Source organism: Nothobranchius furzeri, chromosome 1 (genome assembly GCF_043380555.1).
Source record: "Nothobranchius furzeri strain GRZ-AD chromosome 1, NfurGRZ-RIMD1, whole genome shotgun sequence".
NCBI classification, from domain to species: domain Eukaryota; kingdom Metazoa; phylum Chordata; class Actinopteri; order Cyprinodontiformes; family Nothobranchiidae; genus Nothobranchius; species Nothobranchius furzeri.
Window position 1 is genome coordinate 99,433,435 of NC_091741.1, and position 20,758 is coordinate 99,454,192.

General features: G+C 45.6%; 2 protein-coding genes across 2 annotated transcripts; one reads left to right on the forward strand and one right to left on the reverse strand.

Annotated features, from left to right (window-relative positions):
* Positions 1–1,731: 1,731 nt before the first annotated feature.
* Positions 1,732–4,744, reverse strand: LOC129156263 (uncharacterized). Its single transcript, XM_070553569.1, has 8 exons — positions 4,736–4,744; positions 4,600–4,673; positions 3,897–4,060; positions 2,312–3,811; positions 2,136–2,228; positions 1,949–2,053; positions 1,836–1,891; positions 1,732–1,773 (listed from the first exon to the last, which is right to left on the reverse strand). Exons 1-8 carry the CDS (start codon positions 4,742–4,744, stop codon positions 1,732–1,734), a joined length of 2,043 nt encoding a protein of 680 aa, XP_070409670.1.
* A 97-nt stretch (positions 4,745–4,841) lies between these two features.
* Positions 4,842–8,206, forward strand: LOC129160694 (cis-aconitate decarboxylase-like). The gene is made up of 7 exons (XM_070553578.1): positions 4,842–4,930; positions 5,000–5,065; positions 5,400–5,454; positions 5,516–5,734; positions 5,826–5,918; positions 6,356–6,561; positions 7,022–8,206. Exons 1-7 carry the CDS (start codon positions 4,842–4,844, stop codon positions 7,944–7,946), a joined length of 1,653 nt encoding a protein of 550 aa, XP_070409679.1. The 3' UTR covers positions 7,947–8,206.
* Positions 8,207–20,758: the final 12,552 nt, after the last annotated feature.

The following is a 20,758-nucleotide window of genomic DNA, read 5'->3' on the forward strand; positions in this document are numbered from 1 at the left end:
GCTGCTAATGACCTCTGACAAATAACTAGATGCTTTCAAGTGCTTAATTAGTAATTGTTCAAAAATATATCTATTTATGTCAAGCATTGTTGTTATTGTTTTTATCTGAAGATCTGAATAAAGATTTATTGAGGGAGAGAATGCATTCATCTAGAAAACATTTAGTAATTATTTAAAGATGCAAGCCTTAATAAACTTTAGTTGTTTTTATTGCACAAATAAATTAATGCATGAGAGAGCTTCAATGCAGAAACCACACAAAGACATTCTGTTTTACAATGAGTTCAAACATTATTAATTAAAAAAACATAACTACTTATTTACAGATTCAAAGTGTTTGTGTTGATATATGTTGAAAATAAATATAACAATAAATATATAAATAGTGCAAAACATTATGGAGTTCATGCAGTTTAAGATGACTTTTGAATTAGCTATCTATCTATGCATCCACTAAGACACAAAAGTTACATCCATATAAACACACATCTTTAGTTTTCTTTTCCCTCTTTTGCTGTTTGTCAGTATGAAAAGCAAATCACAGCTTGGGTTAGACAAGTTGACTTGAACGTGATCAGCCAGGTAGACAGTCTTCGCTAAGAGACACTCAAATCATGGAGTTCTTCAGTCTGTCAAAGATCTGTTGGACTTTGATAGCAGGGACACAGCCTTCTCTCACAATGGTGATGACTCCTGAACGAAGGTTAGAAGAGCTTCAGTTAGAAACTTGACCTTAAACAGCCCCAGTAGGAAGAAATCATGGCCCCTTACCTTCATTAATCCTCAGGCAGTTGACCACAGTTGAGGCAACTACTTCATTCGAGTCACCATCACAAAGTACTCCTTGGATCTTGTGTCCCAGTCGACTGCAGCAAAAGAAGCAGTTTGAAACAGTAATTAGTGCATGGTGCTAAAAGTTTTAGAGATGTGTTGTTTGTTAGTTTGCATTAAACTTCTTTGAGGAGACTCTTACTTAATGACCATGCTGTGGTGGGTGCTGTCTGATTCTCCACTGGGATTGGCTGATGTTATGGCCAGGGGTCCAGTGATGTCACATAGGTGGCAGGTCACGGTGTGGTCTGGGACACGGATCATGATGCTGTCTCTGGTACCAACACGGTCATAAGCAGGTCCAACTCCTACAGAAATTAAGTTAAAGTTCACGTAAAAACTGAAAACTGATACAGAATTCTGCCACTCAACATGCAAACACTCTACACTGCTGACCTAGTCTGTAAAGCCAGTCTCCTTTGCTGACAATGCAGCTAATGCCTCCAGGATACACATTCCTCATGAACTCCCACAGCAGAGGGCTGAAAGGAGGCCTGGCTGCAACCAGCTGTTCCACACTGGAGATGCAAATGCATATAGGCTTCTCTGCAGGTCTGTCCTGCAAAAGGTCCAATTCAACAAGATGGTGACTTCATGAAAATGTATATTGCTGTTAAACAAGTCTCCTCCATCTTCTTACTTTAATGTTGTAGATTTTTTCTATCGCCTGAGGATTCTTGCAGGAAGCAGCCAGAGCGTACACAGTATCTGTGGGAATACCACACACCCCCCCGTCCTCGAGAAGTCGAGCTATCTTCAACAGACCGCTGGTGAGACGCGAGCTAGCCACCGGACAGGACGGCTCGTCACAAGCTTCCTGTTTCACTTTTTCCTAAAACAAAACACACACATTTTTATTAATTATTCACGCTGATTCTTAAAGGTAGGTCAATCTAAACTTCAGTCATTACCTTTATAATGGGAGGACCCATTGGGATCACTCTTTGTGAGAAGATGCAGTTCATCAGTGAAGCCAAGGTGCCATAAAAGCAAATGATGGATACCAATGCAAGCATGGCAACTGCAATACATCGTTTCTGGATGTTAGACTTTATTTGTTCTGATGAGAGTCAGTATCGTAAATACATAAAGTTTATAACAGGCGGTTTTAACTCACTTTCAAGTTTGTATGGAAGTCTCTGCAGGGTGGAGAGAAGGAAGCAGACAAGAACAACCTCCATGATTGTTGTTAGAAACAACAGAACCACGTTCCTATAAGCAGCTAATAGAAGAAACAAAAGTACAAAATTATGAATGAATAAAAACTGTGAATTCCAGCGCTGAAAGCAGATACTAGACCTTACCAATCAGCATGAGGAAGGCATTAATGACCAGTAAAGCAACGCCTCCAGCTGTGAATCCATAGGCTGCCTGGACGGGGAGCTGAAGCTGAAAACCTGTAGAACAATAACTCCTGATGAGAATATTGTTCAAATCAGTCAGAAAAAATGTATTTTGCTCATACTTTATGCTGACATACCTGCAAATCGAAACCATGTCCAAGTTGCCCATACAACCACGTAAATGGATGAGATGACTGATCCAAACCGGCCCTCTCCGGTGACTTGTAGCCTGCTGACATAGGTCTGAATGATGCCTCCAGAGATGAGGACCCAGGGGACAGTCAGATGAAGGAATGAAGGGTTCCCACTTGACACTTCTGAATGAAGAGCTGAAAGTGCTGCAACCCCGTTGGTGAGATAAAACAGAGCATCTGAGGCCTGGTCACTGTTGGGCAGCTCTTTTTGTTCTCCCTGTTGAGATCTTCTACACATCAGAGCTCTCTTCAGCTGCTCGGAGGAGACCGGCTGTGGTCCCACAGGGATTAGAGACTTCTCTGCGATGGTGTTTATGAGGCGTGAGAAGGTACCGTAGACTGAGACTGCAGTGAAGAGAGAGCAGGCTACACCAAAGAAGATGTAGTAACCCTGCAGGGGGATCTGGGGGATTGTTGAGACTGTGAGCAGAACAAAGAGCAAGTTGTGGATCAGCTCCAGAGTGTCCATGTTCAGGCTTCCCACACAGAGCACCAAGCCAGCCACCACAAAGAACCAGTCTCCCACCATGGCTTCCCTACCAGCAACAACTTGACTGTGCTCCACAATCAGGGCAGATGCCACAAACTCATCCCAAGCCTTGATCAGCCAATACATGGCATGAATCCCAAATTTTGTAGTGTGGTAGCTATCCTGGCGCAAATGAGCATAGTAGCTGGAGAACAGCTGGGCGACTGAGATGATTGATACCCATGCAACTCCTAAACCAAATGATTTCATGTACCCAAAGCTGTAGAAGGCAACGATGAAGGGAGCAATAGAGTCACAGAAGAAACCCAAGGCCATGGGCTCTGCATATTTTGTGTTCTTCTTCTTCTCTTGACCAGGTTTCTGAGCACCTGTTGAGTTGGTGGTTCCTAGCAGGAGAACATTAAAGAGGGGGGTCCCAAAGCCTTTAAAAACTAGACGTTGAGTCAGCCCTTTGATGAGTAGCGCAGCTGAACCATAGATGGCAAAGATCAAAATGAGCAGCTCCAGAACCCCAGAGACCACCAGAGCCCAAGGGCCTGTCACCAGAGCTGCTGCTTCAAAGATCAAAGTGGCCGTGATGGCTCCAAAAACAAAAGGCATGATGTAGTTGACCGTGGCAGAGCAAAATGCCAGGATAAAGGACAGAAGGATATAAGGGATCAGACCAGCAATGGCTGACTCTTCTATGGACACACATAAGTGGCACTGTGTTGAGTTTTGAAGAGAAGTGTTGACCATCATGTTGGTGGTTGAACCATTGAACATGTGCTCTGACACTGGTGGTATAGTCTGATTGTTAAATAAAGCACCATAGTAGATTCTGGTCGCCCCATAGCTACCCCAAAGGGCAGCGTAGCCGATGAAGGCAGTGCCACTCAGGTGATCGTACTTTCTGATCGAGAGCAGTCCAGCCACCAGCTGGCACAAACCACCAATCAGGATGAGATGTACACCTGGAAGAAGTGTTAGAAACTGCTGTAAGCCACCTTCACAGGTTTATGTATGAATAGATATTTGTGTTTATGTCAAGAGTTTTACCTGCAAGTATGTTCTCCACTCCAACTGGTTTAATGCCGGTGTGAGCTGTGCTGAAGTTCTGTAGAAGTACAAGGAATGCGCTGATCCCATTGGATAACATTCCTAACACTCCTGGTTCTCCATAGAAACTGGCAGGAAAACCGTCTGAGGCTGCCATGGTGTTTCTGTAGACAATCCAGTCAGTACAGGTAACATATGATAAAAGTCTAAAACGGTAATCCTCAACAACAACATTTATATATGAATTTTAATATGACTGTATAATATAATATAATATAATATAATATAATATAATATAATATAATATAATATAACATAAAACGGTCCTTGCCTGTCATAAGTAGGCTGAGCCACTCTTGTCATGTAACTAATGTAAAAGTCATTTATTACGACGCTCCTCTAACAGGCTCTCTGAAGAGGAAGAATTTATTCTAAATGAAAACAATTTTATCAATAGACTAATACCCCTAACATTACTGTTATTTTCATATTGTTGAAAAACTACATGATATTGCAATAATAGTTTTAATATTTATAAATAAGCTCTTGTCAGGGAGCATCCTTTATGCAGATTTAGGTCTGATTCAATCTACAAAGCAGAGTATATAATAATCTAGCTATAGGTTTAAGGATTTTTGATGGGTGACATGCAGAAACAAAATATTTACTCCTGTCAGCAATAAAAGAAAGAACAAAGTTTTACCTGTTGAAGTTGTTCAGACTGATGGAAAGCTGAGTTATGCTGAAGGAGGGACGAAGGTTTGCCTTAAATATGATCTGTTTGTGTAAAGGAGGAGTTACTGAGAATTCCCCACTCTGTCACACAGCAGCATACTTACAGGTGACATCACTGCCTTTCACTTTACACAAAAGTGGCTTTTCCTCCTTCTTTCTCCTTCCTCCCCCTCAAGGCTATTGATGATGGTGAACGTTACACCACAGATAATGACCCGGGTGGAAAAGCCTCATTCTGATGTGATACAGGATTGCAAAAGGAACCTGCCCTTCCTGCTCCTTTGGTGTTTCCGGTCATTGTAAGTCCTGGACTATATAAGGCAGGTGGATTTTCAGCCACAAAAGCATCAGCACCCTTCACTGCTCAGCTGCTGCATCCAAGAGAAACAAGATCATTGTGACAGAAACTTGAAGTCATGTTGTCCACACTACAGGTAAGATTACAGACATATTTATGCTTTTAGTCAGTTTTCAGACTCTAAAAGTGATGGTTTTAAGTCCTTTTCAAATAAAGAAGTCATAAAAATATCTAAAAGTAGAGGTTTGTAGTGCGGCCAAGGCAGGGAACTATAAAATAACTCCTGCTAATTGTTGAGGAGAACACTCATGCTGGGAAACACCTGTTACAACTCTACACTGGCTCTTTCAAACACAAACATTAGATTAAAGACGTGAACAAGTAAATGCAGGAACTCATCAGCCTGTAGTCATCCTGAGATGTGAAAAATAACTGAAATGCTTTGTTCTGATTTATGTTTTGTCCCAAAGAAAACCATCAGACCAGTGCGGGCTGTCAGAAGACTGCATAACACTGCAGTGGAGGGTAAACAGATATGCTGACTTTGATTAAAAATAATAATAATAACCTTAATTAATAACCTTTATTAAACAACTTTTATCTTTTCATTCCTGCAGTCCAGAAGCACCCAGCCCCAGAAGATACGGTCACAGCCAGTTTTGGGAAGTTCATCAGTGAAATAAAGCCTCAGCATTTGTCTCCGGTTGTGCTCCATCGCAGCAAAAGGATGGTGCTGGACAGCATCGGGGTCGGACTGATAGGGAGCAGGACAGATGTGTTTGAGCTGGCTCTTCAGTTCTGCCAGGTGAGGCAAAGTGAAAGTCTGAGTCAAGTCCAACCCAAATGTGTCCAGAACAGATGAGTGAATGTAGGGTTGTTTCTGTGTTTGTTCTTAGCACATGTATGCTCCGGATCACATCAGCTCTGTGTACGGACGCAGAGGGATCAGACTCTCCCCAACACTGGCAGCTTTCGTTAATGGAGTAGCGGTGAGAAACATAAGTGGAAAACAACCATATATAAATAACCACATAAACATCAGTGGAAACATTTTGTATAAACAGCTTTTCTCAGCTGTTGGTGCAGCGTGGCTCCCAAAGACCACAGGGTTAGGATATAGAAATAAAATCAGCTGAGCTGGCCTTAAAGTTTCCCATCAACTATTTCCAAAGAAGCTACTTTCTTCCCCCTCGATGGCTGGATTCAGGAATGAAAGTCATTTTACTTTTGAAAACACCAGGAACAGAAAACATGTCAGTGTTCACTTCAGAAAAAAAAAATCATAAAGAAGTGGATCATTCAGACACGGCACAGGCAAGGTGTTCATAGCTGGGTTCTGATCTAGTTATGACCCTCACAGAAAAAGTTATTATTCTGACTCCTTTCAGCTTCAGTATGATGAGACACAAACTCTGGTTGCTTCCAGACTCATTCCATGGACTTTGACGACACGTGGCATCCAGCCACTCATCCCTCAGGAGCTGTTCTCCCAGCTTTGTTTGCTCTCAGTGACATGATGCCGGCTAACAGCAAACCAAGCGGTCTGGACTTCTTACTGGCCTTCAATGTCGGCATTGAGATCCAGGGCCGTCTGATGAGGTTCTCTAATGAAGCACGCAGCATTCCCAAGAGGTCAGTGTCTCACAGCACTAGTCAAGCTTGAATCAGAAAGTCTGGTTTTAGCACGATCTTCATGAACACGTTCGTTTAAAGACGTCCTTGTTTGACTGTGCTGATCTCAGCACTGAGGTGTAAGAGGCCGTTTTAGTGATGTCAGTGTAATGATGCTTACTGTAGGAACAGCAGGGGCTCTTGGTGTAACGTTAACAGAATTAGCACAAACCAAACCCTTCATCTGGTGGGTGTTTTAGAAACTCAGGTGACCTGAAACGAGTCAAATCAATTCATCTTGTTCTAAAGATTCAACCAATAGAAACATTCTTATGTGGTGATGCAGATCAGTGATTGTTTCAGTTACAACAGAATAAATGTCCTAACTGAACCGTGTGTGTGTGTGTGTGTGTGTGTGTGTGTGTGTGTGTGTGTGTGTGTGTGTGTGTGTGTGTGTGTGTGTGTGTGTGTGTGTGAACAGGTTCCATCCTCCCACTGTGGTGGGTCCTATGGGAAGTGCAGCAGCCTGTTCTCGTCTCCTGTCTCTGGATCCGTCTCAGTGCAGTCATGCCTTGGCTATAGCAGCTTCTCTAGCTGGAGCTCCGATGGCTAATGCTGCCACTCAGTCCAAGCCCCTTCACATCGGCAACGCCTCTCGTTTGGGGCTTGAAGCTGCTCTGCTGGCCTCCAGAGGCCTAGAGGCCAGTCCTCTGGTCTTGGATGCTGTTGCAGGAGTGGCGGGCTTCAGCGCCTTTTATGAAGATTATGTTCCTCAGCCTTTAGAGTCACCTGATGGTGGACATGTGTTCCTGTTAGAGGAGCAGGACATGGCTTTTAAGCGTTTTCCTGCCCATCTGGGGATGCACTGGGTAGCTGATGCTGCAGCTGCAGTCCATGAGCTCCTTGTGGGACATGGTCTAGGACAGGTGTCCCCACATCAGGTCCAGGACATCCTGCTCAGAGTCCCCCAGTCTAAATACATCAACAGGCCTTTTCCCGGGTCAGAGCACGAGGCACGCCACTCCTTCCAGTTTAACGCCTGCAGCGCTCTGCTGGACGGTGAGGTGGCGGTGCAGTCCTTCAGCCCGCCCGCCATGAGCCGCCCAGAGCTGCACTTCCTGCTGAGCCGTGTTCGCATGGAGCATCCTGAGGACAACCCCGCCAATTTCAACCGCATGTACGGAGAAGTCCAGGTGACTCTAGTTGGAGGAGACATCCTGAAGGGCCGCTGTGACACCTTCTATGGCCACTGGCGCAACCCGCTGACAAACGAGAGCCTGAGCAAGAAGTTCAGAAGCAACGCAGAGGTGGTGCTGCCATCAGAGAAGGTGGAGCGGCTGGTGGAGGTGGTGGAGGAGCTGGACAGGCTGGATGATTGTGGAGCTCTTCTCTCACAGCTGCAGTGATCAATAACACTGAACAATAAAGCAACAATCCTTCAGCATAGAAATAAGAATAATATTATTTTTATATTAATGTTCTGAATTGATCTGCTTAGTGTAGACTGGAAATAAACACATTGTCATGTTTTTCCTCTGGAGTTTTCCTAAAGCTGATGTTTCCTCTATTGTTCAAGATTGTCTTTTTGTATTGAATTCTGTTTTTATCGTAACAAAATTCAGATAAAAACATGACTCGTGTGTGTGAGTCATATTTATTGTTTAAATCCTGTTTTTATATTAATATTGTTAATCTATGAAAATGTGTTTCCTGCAACCTTTTCTTAAAATGTGTACATAATAAAGTGTTTTAAACGTGTAAAACACATGGTCATGAAGTCACCTGTGTGTGTGTGTGTGTGTGTGTGTGTGTGTGTGTGTGTGTGTGTGTGTGTGTGTGTGTGTGTGTGTGTGTGTGTGTGTGTGTGTGTGTGTGCTCTGTCTTCTCAATCCCCAGTGGTTCATGGCGGATGGCTCGAGGATCTTTTGCAGGTTTCTTCCTGTTACATAAAAAATTGGATAACTCTAAACTTTCTGCTTTTAAATCAAGACTGAAGTTCTCATTTTTGGACCGGAACTTCAGAGAAGGAAATTGTTTAGCCAATCATCTGACCTGAACAGCATTAAATTAGTCTCTGAGAACACAGTAAGGAACCTTAGTGTCTTCGACCAGGACTCTCACATTAAACTGGTTTGTAGGATTTCCTTTTTTCACCTTTGGAATATTGCTAAGATTAAATGCATCCTTTCCAGGAGTGATGCTGAAAAACTAGTTCATGCATTTATTACATCAAGACTGGATTACTGTAATTCATTACTCTCAGGAAGTCCACAGAATGTAGTTAAAAGTCTTCAGCTTGTCCAAAATGCTGCAGCTAGAGTTCTGATGAGAATTAAAAAGAGATCATATCTCTCCTGTCTTAGCTTCCCTACATTGGCTGCCTGTTAAATTCAGAATAGATTTTAAGATCCTCCTTCTCACATATAAAGCTCTTAATAATCAAGCTCCATCATTCATCAGTGACCTGATAGTTCCATACGTTCCTAACTGAGCACTTTGCTCTCAGACTGAAGGCTTACTGGTGGTTCCCAGAATATCTAAAAATAGGAGGGGAGGCAGATCTTTTAGCCATCAGGCTCCTCTCTTTTTGAACCAGCTCCCAGCTTTAGTCCGTGAGGCAGACACCTTTTCTACTTTTAAGACTAGACTTAAAACATTTTTATTTGATAGGACCTAGTTAATATCAATGGAATCTTCAGGGTTAAACATGGCCTAAAAAGATGTGAAGTCCTTTGCATTTGCAAAATACTGTGTAAAAGGAATAACCAAAGGGAAACAGCCAAAAGTGTGATAATTTATATTTTGTCTCCATGTTTCTGCCCATCCCCTGAACTTCAACTGTGAGTCTGGGCTGATTCTGTCCACCATCTCTCATGCTTTTGTGGTGATCCATCAGATCAGAAAAGCTCCACAGAATGACGTATTAAAAAGGGTGACCATACGTCCTCTTTTCCCCAGACATGTCCACTTTTCACTCTCTGTCCGGGGCGTCCGGCAGGGTTTCCTACATGAAATAAAGTGTCCTATTTTTCATCCAGGAGCAGGGATCGACTTATGGGGACTATATCTTTCAGGGAAAGATCCAGTTTCTACCTTTACTACAATATTTATGGACTCTCAGCGTAGCGGGATTCTGTTGAGCGGAGAGGACGCAGAATGCTGATCGTTTGTGCGCGCGCTGCGTCCGGCCCACGATACATTCACAAAGTGGCGCAACAAAACATTATTATTAACACATGATTATTCGTATCTGTTTAAATCCTCTGGTATTCTGTCTTTTAATCGTTCCTGACACACTCCCATCATCGTGTGCTGCGGTGATTTCACCTCACTGACGCAGCATCGAAACGCGCACTACGCTTTGCGGTAAGGAGATCCCTTTGATCTAATAATAATAATAATAATGCATTGAACTTATATAGTGCTTTTCTAGACACCCAAAGACGCTTTTTCACACACTCTCACACTGCTAGTGATGGTAAGCTACTTGTAGCCACAGCCGCCCTGGGGAGGTCTGACAGAGGCGAGGCTGCCATTTGGCGCCGTCGGCTCCTCTGACCACCACTAGCACAGGCAAGTTGGGTGAAGTGTCTTGCCCAAGGACACAACAGCAGGATACCCCTGGCGGGAGCTGGAATCGAACCCATGACCCTCCGATCATGAGGCAACCCGCTCTACCACCTGAGCTACTGCTGCCCCAAATCTGTTTAGTTCAAAAGTAACTGATGAGGTGAAAAAGTAAGAATCCAGGCAACAGTTTTTCTGGAGAGTTTAGAGGAGATGCAGGAAGATGAGAGACAGACAGGACAGGAAATATTTAAATAAAAACAAGAAAACAAAGCAAAGTGCTGAAAAGTAAAATGTAGGTAGATTTATCTCCACTACACATTTTTACCTGTATAAAACAATAAGTTATACACAAGTAATATTTATGCATCTGATACAATTCAGATCACCTTCAAAACTCAGACAAACCCAGGGCCGTTTCAAGGCATTTTGGGGGGCCAAGGCAAAAGAGAAGTAAGTAAGTAAGTAAAAGTTTATTTATATAGCGCCTTTCACAGATATAAATCACAAAGAGCATGATAAAGATCAGGGCAAATACCTCTAACCAATAAAAACATCAGAAAAAACAATAGCAGTGACAAAGTAGAAAATAAAATCATGAGTATAAACAAAGTGAAGGTGTGAACCCGAACAAAGCCATCTTTTTGAAACATTTAGGGAGGGAACGCCTGGATGAAAAGGTGAGTTTTTAGATGATTTTTAAAGACCTCTTCAGTGTTAGAGAGACGGAGATTTGAAGGTAAACTGTTCCAAAGTCTGGGGGCAATAGTCTGAAAGGCCCTGTCCCCTTTGGTTTTCAGTCTGGTTCGAGGAACAGCCAGGAGATTTTCAGATGTGGATCTGAGGTTATGTGAGGTGGTGTGTGGGGATAAAAGCTCAGATAGGTAGCTTGGAGCCTGGTTGTTACGAGCTCTATAGGTCAGGACTAAAACTTTTAACTGTATTCTATATTCTACCGGGAGCCAGTGGAGGGACTGTAAAACTGGGGTGATGTGAGCTCGTCTGCTGGATTTGGTTAAGTGTCTGGCTGCTGCATTTTGGATGGCTTGAAGGCGTGAGAGGGAGGTTTTGCTGAGACCAGCAAAAAGAGTGTTACAGTAAACTAAGCATGATGACACAAAGGCATGGATGATTTTTTCCAGATCTGCAGTAGAAACCAGTTTACGGACTTTTGAAATGTTTCTCAGTTGAAAGAAACAAGAGCTGGGGATGGTTTTGACGTGTGAGTCTAAACTTAAAGTTGGATCAAAAATAACTCCTAGGTTTCTAATGTTGGCCTTGGCTGATGGGCAAAAAGAGGCAATTTCTTGCTCGATTTTTGGCTGAAGTTCCGGGGGTGCAGCGATCAGGGTCTCTGTCTTGTTAGCATTGAGGGCAAGAAAGTTGCTGGACAGCCAGTTACTGATCTGGGTCAGGCAGAGTACAAGTGTGGCCAGCCTGTCCAACTGGTGCGGCATAAAGGACATATAGAGCTGAATATCATCAGCGTAGATGTGGTAGGAGATGTCTGGGAAAGACTGAATGATGCCAGCTAGAGGAAGAATATAGAATGCGAATAGTAATGGCCCTAGAACTGAACCTTGTGGGACCCCGCATGTTAGAGAGGCAGTGTCTGAGGAGAAGGTTTCTGAATTCACTGTGAATGTTCTGTTAGTGAGATAGGAAGAGAGCCAGTCTAGAGCAGAACCTGAAATCCCAGCCAGGGCCTTTAACCTGTTTAGTAGAACGTTGTGGTCTACAGTGTCAAAAGCTGCACTGAGGTCAAGCAGGACCATGACAGAGCATTTCCCAGCATCAGCAGCCATCAGGAGGTCATTATGCACCCTTAAGGTTGGTTTATGCTTCACGCGTCCGCGAGGTCCGCGCGGAAAAGTTGCGTCATTTTGCGTCATTTTAACAACCACGCCCCTCCACCGCGTCTCCGCACGGCCCAAGATTTCCGCAACGCGCACCTCGGAAAATTTCTAACCACGCGGACGGCCGGACGCGGAAAAACATGGCGGACCGGCACGGCAGAGGTTCGTAAATACAGACATTTGTATGATTCAGCTCTCAGAGATCACCGTGATCAACATGTTGTTAATAATTCTTGGAGAGAAATAGCTCGCACTGTCGGAAAAGGCGAGAACGCTGTTAAAAATGCTGAAATACCATGTTGTAAACAGTGATTTCTACTTCTACTATGGTGTAGTGTTGGATGCATGCTGTAGAGCTCCATGCTGCCCCGTTCAGTTTGGGAGAATATTGGCTCACCGCAGAGACAAGCCGCACAAACCATAAACGCTGCGAGTTGTGAAGCGCGTTCCAGCCGCGAGCCGCATCACCGCGCGGAAAGTGAATGCGTCAAGCATAAACCAAGCTTTATTAGAGCTGTCTCGGTTGAGTGCTGCTTCAGAAAGCCAGAATGGAAGGGGTCAGAGATCTTTGACTTAGCAAACCAGGATCTGAGTTGGGTTTCAACAACCTTCTCAAGTACTTTGCTGATGAAAGGCAGCTTAGAAATGGGCCTAAAGTTACTGGTGGAGCTGGCGTCAAGGTTGGGTTTCTTTAAGAGAGGAGTCACTACTGCATTTTTAAAGTAAAATGGAACACAGTCTTGGCTCAGTAAGCTGTTGATTATAGTCAACAGAGATGGGCTGATAGAGGCAAGGGACCCGACTAAAACAGAGGGAGTTAAGATATCTGATGAGCATGATGAGAGCTTCATCTGACTGATTATTGAGGTTAAGTCATTTAGTGTAATTGGGGAGAAGGAGGTGAAAGACTCGGAGCACTGGGGGACCTCCCCTCCTGAGGGGGCGAGGGCTGGTGGAATGCTGGATCTCAGATTCAGCACCTTGTTTGCAAAAAAGTGGAGAAATCTGTTACAGTCATCAGCTGAAGATAGCTGAGCCTGCTTCGGAGGAGAAGACACGATGCTGGAGATGATATCAAACAAAACCTTAGGATTATTCTTATTTTGACATATGAGGTTGCTGAAGAAAGAAGACCTGGCATTTTCTACAGCTTTGTTGTATGACTCGAGAAGTTCTTTAAAATATTTGCGTTGAACAACCAGACCTGTCCTCTTCCACCGTCGTTCCGCTTTTCTATAGGAGCGTCTAAGTTCAAGAATCTGGATGTTCAGCCAGGGTGAACTAGAGGCACTGGAACTGCGGCTGGTTTTGTAAGGGGCGACGTGATCTAGAATTTTGAGGCAGTGATCATTAAATGAGTTGGTAAGGAGCTCTACGTCTTCAGAGGAAGGAGGTACAAAGTCAAAGAAGGAGGAGAAATTTAAAATGTTAGAACTGTTGATAATACGTCGTTGCTTAGCACAGACTGGTGAAAGAGATTCAGAATTTAAGCTGATATGAAAAGAAACTGACTTATGGTCACTGAACACAACATCATTTATCTGCAGCTCATCAACAAGAAGACCGTAGGAAAAGACCAGATCCAGGGTGTGGCCTGCTCTGTGAGTGGGACCAGACACGTGTTGAGAGAAATTAAAAGAATTCATCATGTTTAGGAACTCCCTAGTGGAGCTGTTAGATAGATCCTCAGAGTGGATGTTGAAATCTCCAACAATGATTATCCTGTCTAGTTTAATAGTTGAAGATAGGAGATCCTGAAAGTCAGACGGGAAGAATGAAGTAGATCCAGGTGGGCGATAGACGAGAATTCCATAATCTGGTTGAACTCGACCAATTTTAATCATGATCATCTCGAATAAGCTGCTGGAGTTTGAGGATATAATTTGGCACGAAAAATGTTTCTTAAAGATAACAGCTGTTTCTCCACCGCAGCCTGTGGTTCGTGGAGCAGAGAAGAAAGAGCAGTCTTGAGGACAGAGCTCACGGAGATGAGTGACGTCATTTTCGCGCTGCCATGACTCTGAAATCCACAAAAAGTTAAATTTTTTGGTCTGGAACAGGTCGTTGAGGATGTGAGACTTGTTGGCGATGGAGCGCGCGTTAATCAACATCATTTTCACGGAGGAATCTAGCGGTGTATGTGCCGCGGGCTCGATAATGGCGGGTGGCTGGCGGGCTAAGCTATGTAGCGACTCCAGGCTACGCCCGCGGTGGTTCTTTGTCTCCCACACCTTCAGGTAGCGTCCTGCATCAGGGGCACCATTTAGCAGCGAGATCAGCCCAACTCCGTTGAGTTTCTGTTGGATCCGCCACAACACAGCCGCGGAGCAGCGATCGGGAAGAGCTTCGCCTCTCAGGATCTTTCGAAGCTGAACGAAGAAGCCGGCTCTCTTCCCCCGTTTCCTCTTCCATGGCCTCCTGGGCAGCGGCAGGCCGACAGGTAAAAGAGGGCCGAGATCTGGGTTAACGCCAGGTTCCAGAGGTGGTGGGAATGCGGGTCCGGTATCGGAGTTCTGGAGGTTGATCATCGCGGACCTGATCGACAACAGTAAGTCTCGATCATATGTTAGCAGGGACTCCGCACCAGATAGAGAAAAAAAAACAATAAAAAACAACAAATAACCAAAACAGATCAGGAGCCTAGCAGACGCACAGCCACTCATGGGCGCCATCTTGCTGGAAGTCAAGTCAAGGAGGGCTGATATCCAACAAAGACCTCAAACGGAGACTGAACTGTAGAAGTGGAGATGTGGCTATTGTGGGCATACTCCACCCAAGCGAGATGGTCACTCCAGACAGAGGGTTTTGTGGCACACACACAACGTAGCATGGTGCCCAGCTCCTGATTCATGCGCTCGCACTGGCCATTGGTTTGGGGGTGGAATCCCGAGGTTAAAGCGACCCGGGCCCCCAGGACGGTGGCGAACTCCTTCCAAACCTTGGACACGAACTGGGGGCTGTGATCCGAGAGGATCGCAGTCGGTATGCCATGGAGCCGAAACACATGCTTGACCAGGAGCTGGGCGGTCACGACTGAGGAAGGAAGGGTCTTTAAAGGGACCAGGTGACAGGCCTTGGAGAACCTGTCTACAATTGTCAAAACAGTAGTAAAACCGTGGGAGGCAGGTAATCCACAAACAAAGTCTATTGCTATGTGTGACCACGGGCGAGACGGAACAGGCAGAGAAAACAATAATCCAGCTGGTGGTCGATTGGTACCTTTCTGTTGGGCACAAACATGGCACGCCGACACGTACTCCTTGACGTCCTTCTAGATGGCGGGCCACCAGAAAGAACGCTTGATTAGTGCCAAGGTCCTTCCCACCCCAGGGTGTATGGAGAACTTCCCCGAGTGAGCCCAGTGGATGACTCTTCCTCACAGAGTCTGAAGAACAAACAGTTTATTGGATGGTCCGTTACCTGGGCCGGGATCGACATTGAGAGCCTCCAGGACCTGGTCCATTATTGCCCAGGTGACTCCTGCCCCAATGCAGGAAGGAGGCAGAATGGTTTCAGGCATGGACTCATCCTCTGAGGCATACTGACGGGAGAGAGCGTTGGGCTTAGTGTTCTTAGATCCTGGGCGATGACAATACAAAATTAAAACGAGAGAAAAACAAGGACCAACGGTATTGCCGAGGGTTAAGTCTCTTAGCCTCCTTGAGGTATATCAGGTTCTTGTGATCTGTTCAAATCACAAACGGATGTTCAGCCCTCTCCAACCAGTGCCTCCACTCCTGCAGGGCCAGTTTAATGGCCAGTAATTCCCGGTCTCCCACATCATACCTGCCTACCTCTCAGTAGGTGTTAAGCGCTGGGAGAAAAAGGCACAGGGATGGAGCTTGTGATCTGCAGGAGACACCTGTGAGAGGACCGCACCCACCCCAGTGTCCGAGGTATCCACCTCCAAAGTGAACTGCTGCGTAGTGTTAGGCCGGCAGAGTACCGGGGCCTCAGAGAACCTCTTCTTGAGTGCCTGGAAGGCTGCCTCTGCCTCTGGGCACCACACAAAAGGCTTAGAAGTGGAGATGAGAGAAGTTAGTGGAGCAGCGGTTTGACTATAGTTTCTAATGAACCGTCTATGGAAATTAGCAAAGCCCAGAAATCGCTGCAGCTGTTTTCTGGTGGTAGGAGTAGGCCACTCCGTCACAGCTTGCACCTTGTCTGGGTCTGCGTTCAGTCTCCCGCTCTCCAACACTAAACCTAAAAATTTCACAACCGGTACATGAAATTCACATTTTTCTGCTTTAACAAACAGTCTGTTCTCCAAAAGCCGCTGTAAAACAGCTCGAACATGTCTCTGGTGCTGGGTGATGGACCTGGAAAAAATCAAAATGTCATCCAGATAGACATTAACAAAGTCATTCAAATAATCACCCAGAACAAAGTTCACCAGTCTCTGGAACACTGCTGGAGCATTGGTGAGACCAAAAGGCATCACCAGGTATTCAAAGTGCCCCAAGGGTGTTTTGAAAGCCATCTTCCACTCATCCCCTTGGCGGATCCTAACCAAGTGATAGGTGTTACGGAGATCCAACCGCGTGAAGATGGTGGCGTCTTGGACTGGATCGAAAGTGGAAGACAGTAGGGGTATGGGGTACTTGTCCTTGACAGTTATCTGATTCAGACCCCGATAGTCAATGCAAGGGCGGAGAGACCCATCCTTCTTGGTGACAAAAAAGATTCCCGCCCCCCAGGGGTGAGGTGGATGGTCTAATGGTCCCGTTTGCCAAAGCCTCATTTATGTAGGTCTGCATGCTGTCTCGTTCAGGTTTGGAGAGGCTGTAAAGACGACTGGATGGCAACGGAGCTCCCGGTAGCAATTATATGCCACAATCAAATGGGCGATGAGGAGGTAGCATGGCAGCCTGGTCCCTGCTGAAGACCTGTTCAAGGTCGTGATAAACTGGGGGTACCTGGGAAAGATCGGGGGCTCAGTAGGCGCCAAGCCGGAGTTCTTAGCCACAGTGGGTGCTGAATTGAGGCATGTGAGATGACACTCCGGACTCCAGGATTCTAATCTGTTGGCTCGCCAGTCCTGAAGCGGATTGTGTTTCTTGAGCCACGAATGTCCAAGCACCACTGGGTTCTGCAGGGATGGGAAAACAAATAGTGAGAGTGTCTCTGTGTGGTTACCTGAAACCTGGAGCTGGAGCAGCACGGTCCTGTGGGTGATGGTAGACAGTACTCTGCCGTCCAGAGAGGTAACCGACACTGGTTCGGGAAGAAGTTCTGTGGAGATACCCCATTCGCAGACCAATTGGGAATCCAATAGAGACTGCTGGCAACCCAAGTCTATTAAGGCAGTGGTCAGGTGGCATTGATTTCTCCAAGTCACAGTACACTCGATGAGGAACCGGGAGGTTTTATTTTCAGGGGTACCACCCACCAGGACTCCCAGTTCTACTGGTGGGCTCGACCTTTTAGCAAAACCGGGCATGTCTGAACGAAATGTCCAGGAAGTCCACAGTACAGACAGAGGCCCTTGCTGATATGCTGCTGACGTTCCTCCGGGGTTAAATGGGCTCTTCCCAACTGCATGGGCTCCTCCGATGAGTCCGCGGACGAAGGTCTAGCGGTAAGGTGGCGAGGTGTAGGATGCGGTGGAAACTCCATCGCTGACGTTTTCTGAAGCTCGCGATATCTCTTATCAACAGAGATGGACAGAGAGATTAATCCATCCAGAGTGGCTGGTTCGGGACACAGGGCCAGCTGGTTCTTTATTCTATCACTCAGGGCCTCAATAAAAGCTGCCTTTAAGGCATCGTCATTCCATGTCGTCATGGCTGCCAAAGTCCTGAACTCCAAAGATAGCTCCGCCACCGTTCTCCTTCCCTGTGATAGATGCAAAATATTCTTTCTAATGTCAATTGTGGTCTCTGAGCTGCAGAAAGTCTGTTTAAAATCCTCCAAAAAATCAGCATAAGGACCAGACAAAAATTTAGCATTTCTGCTCTTTTCTTCTGCCCACCTAAGAGCCTTTCCCCTCAAAAGTCCAACAATAAACAAAATCCTAGAAGAGTCCGTCATAAAAGCATGTGGTGAATGTTCGAACGCCAGGCGGCACTGTTGTAAAAACCCATAGCAATCCTCAAACTCACCCGAGAACGTAGGACATGGCAGCGGTGGAGCTGAACGGAAGTGGGTGACCTCCGTAAGCCCGATCGTCCCCGGTCCGGGTGGACTCACTGTTCGTGACGACGGTTCCGGGCTTGAAGCGGAAGTAGTGGCTGGGAAAGATGCTGGGGACGGCGCTGGAGCAGGAGCTGGAAATCGCTTGTGAAGCTGTTGGACCATAGCCTCCAAATGCTGGTAACGCTGGTTGGCGATCGTCAGCTGCTCCATCAGCACCGGAAGAGTCTGCTCCTGCTGGGACATCCTGTTAGCCAGATCAGCGAGTGCTGATTCCGCTGGGTTAACGTTTTGGCCGGATGATTCTGTCATGACTCGCGGGAGGTGTTTAACCCAAGACATGCAGAATCAACATGACTTCAATAGGTGAGTAAAAAGAAAAGTTCTTTATTTTCTAAGCAGGAACAAAAAATGCACTGGTAAGTCCAGTGAGGGTGTGCCGTTTGGCGTCAGTCCATATGGTCGTCCACGACGTGTGGGAAAGGAGGGTAACCAAGGTGAGCACAGATGGAATTCAGCGGGCTGAGGCAGTTGAGGCAGCGGAGATAAACGGGCAGGCGTAGAAGAGGATGGGACGTGCTTCTGGAAATCTGAGGTTCAGGTAGCGAGAGAAGTGTGAAGAGTTGAGTATCCACAGCAGAGCAAACAGAGTTCAGGGGAAAATCCAAAAGGCATAATCCAGAAAAACAGTCCAAGGTTCAGAGCCAATAATCCAATATCAAAGATTTAACAAGCAAACGAAGTCGAGAGGCTGGGGCTACCTAACAGGTGCAATCATCCAACGTAGTGTGGTGTCTCCATCCTCCTTTTATACCTGACCTCCAGATTGGAGATTTGGCATACCTGCAGCACCCTCTGCTCCTCACCTGTGGAAGATTGCCTCAGAGATGGTTAGTGAGGAGAGAGTGCTCACCTCGGCTCAGGAACATGACAGAAACATGGAGACAAAATGTAAATTATCACATTTTTGGCGGTTTCCCTTTTGGTTATTCCTTTTACACAGTATTTTGCAAATGCAAAGGACTTCACATCTTTTTTAGCCCATGTTTAACCCTGAAGTTTCCATTGATATTAACTAGGTCCTATCAAATAAAAATGTTTTAAGTCTAGTCTTACGCCGGGGACACACCGGCCACGGAAGCGCCGCGAAGTGCCGCGAAGCGCCACGAAAATGGGACCGCCTTCATTCGGCGCCCTTGTTAAGCTATTCTATAGACCACATGGGTCACCGAAGCACCGCGAATCACCTTGCACCGGCGCTCCAGCCCGCGACATGGAGCGATCATTTCGGCGTTGGCTCTATTTTTTTCGCGAGCCGCGGGTGAATCGCGTCAATTCTGGCAGGAAGTCAAACCTAGACATAAGAGGCAGGCCGGTAAAGTTAACAAAATAAAGCATTTCAAAATGAAATTCAGCAATAGTCAAATGTGTTCGTAATCAGACACTGCAGAAAAACCACACGAACATGCACACACATTGAACTTGTGTGCGTGTGTGACCACGTGAAGGGGTGTGTGGTTTTGGGTGTCTTTTCACTGGAGCAAACAGGACAGAGAGGCAGAAAGTCTGAGGTAAGCAGTTAAGATGGATGACTTTAAATTAATTATGGAAGTTGAGAAACACAAGGAGCTGTCCGACCCCCGAAAAACATGGTTATTTACGTACCTATTTCGGAAGAAACTGCTAGGATACAGCTGAAGAATTGGAGCGGGTTCCAAGAGATTCAACTGGCAGAAACAACTCATACCATAGGTTCACACATGGTTCACACATGGTTCACACACACACACACACACACACACACACACACACACACTCAAACGTGGAGGAAAAGAGCTGAGAAAAGGCCGAGAGGAAATGGAGGATACCAAGTGTTTAAAAGAAAAACTACAGCTGAGCCGAGGCGCGCCTCAACTGGGGCGCGTCTGATCTGAACTGAGGAGCGGCGAGCAGCGGCCAAATTTCGTGAGCGATTCGCTTCGCGGCGCTTCCACGGCCGGTGTGTCCCCGGCGTTAAAAGTAGAAAAAGTGTCTGCCTCACGGACTAAAGCTGGGAGCTGGTTCCAAAAGAGAGGAGCCTGATGGCTAAAAGATCTGCCTCCCATCCTATTTTTAGATATTCTGGGAACCACCAGTAAACCTGCAGTCTGAGAGCCAAGTGCTCTGTTAGGAACGTATGGAACAATCAGGTCACTGATGAATGATGGAGCTTGATTATTTAGAGCTTTATATGTTAAAATCTATTCCGAATTTAACAGGTAGCCAATGTAGGGAAGCTAACACAGGAGCGTTATGATCTCTTTTTAATTCTCATCAGAACTCCTGCTGCAGCATTTTGGACAAGCTGAAGACTTTTAACTACATTCTGTGGACTTCCTGAGAGTAATGAATAACAGTAAACCAGTCTTGATGTAATAGATGCATGAACTAGTTTTTCAGCATCACTCCTGGAAAGGATGCATCTAATCTTAACAATATTCCAAAGGTGAAAAAAGGAAATCCTACAAACCAGTTTAACGTGAGAGTCCTGGTCGAAGACACTAAGGTTCCTTACTTTGTTCTCGGAGACTAATTTAATGCTGTTCAGGTCAGATGATTGGCTAAACAATTTCCTTTTCCGAAGTTCTGGTCCAAAAATGAGAACTTCAGTCTTGATTTAAAAG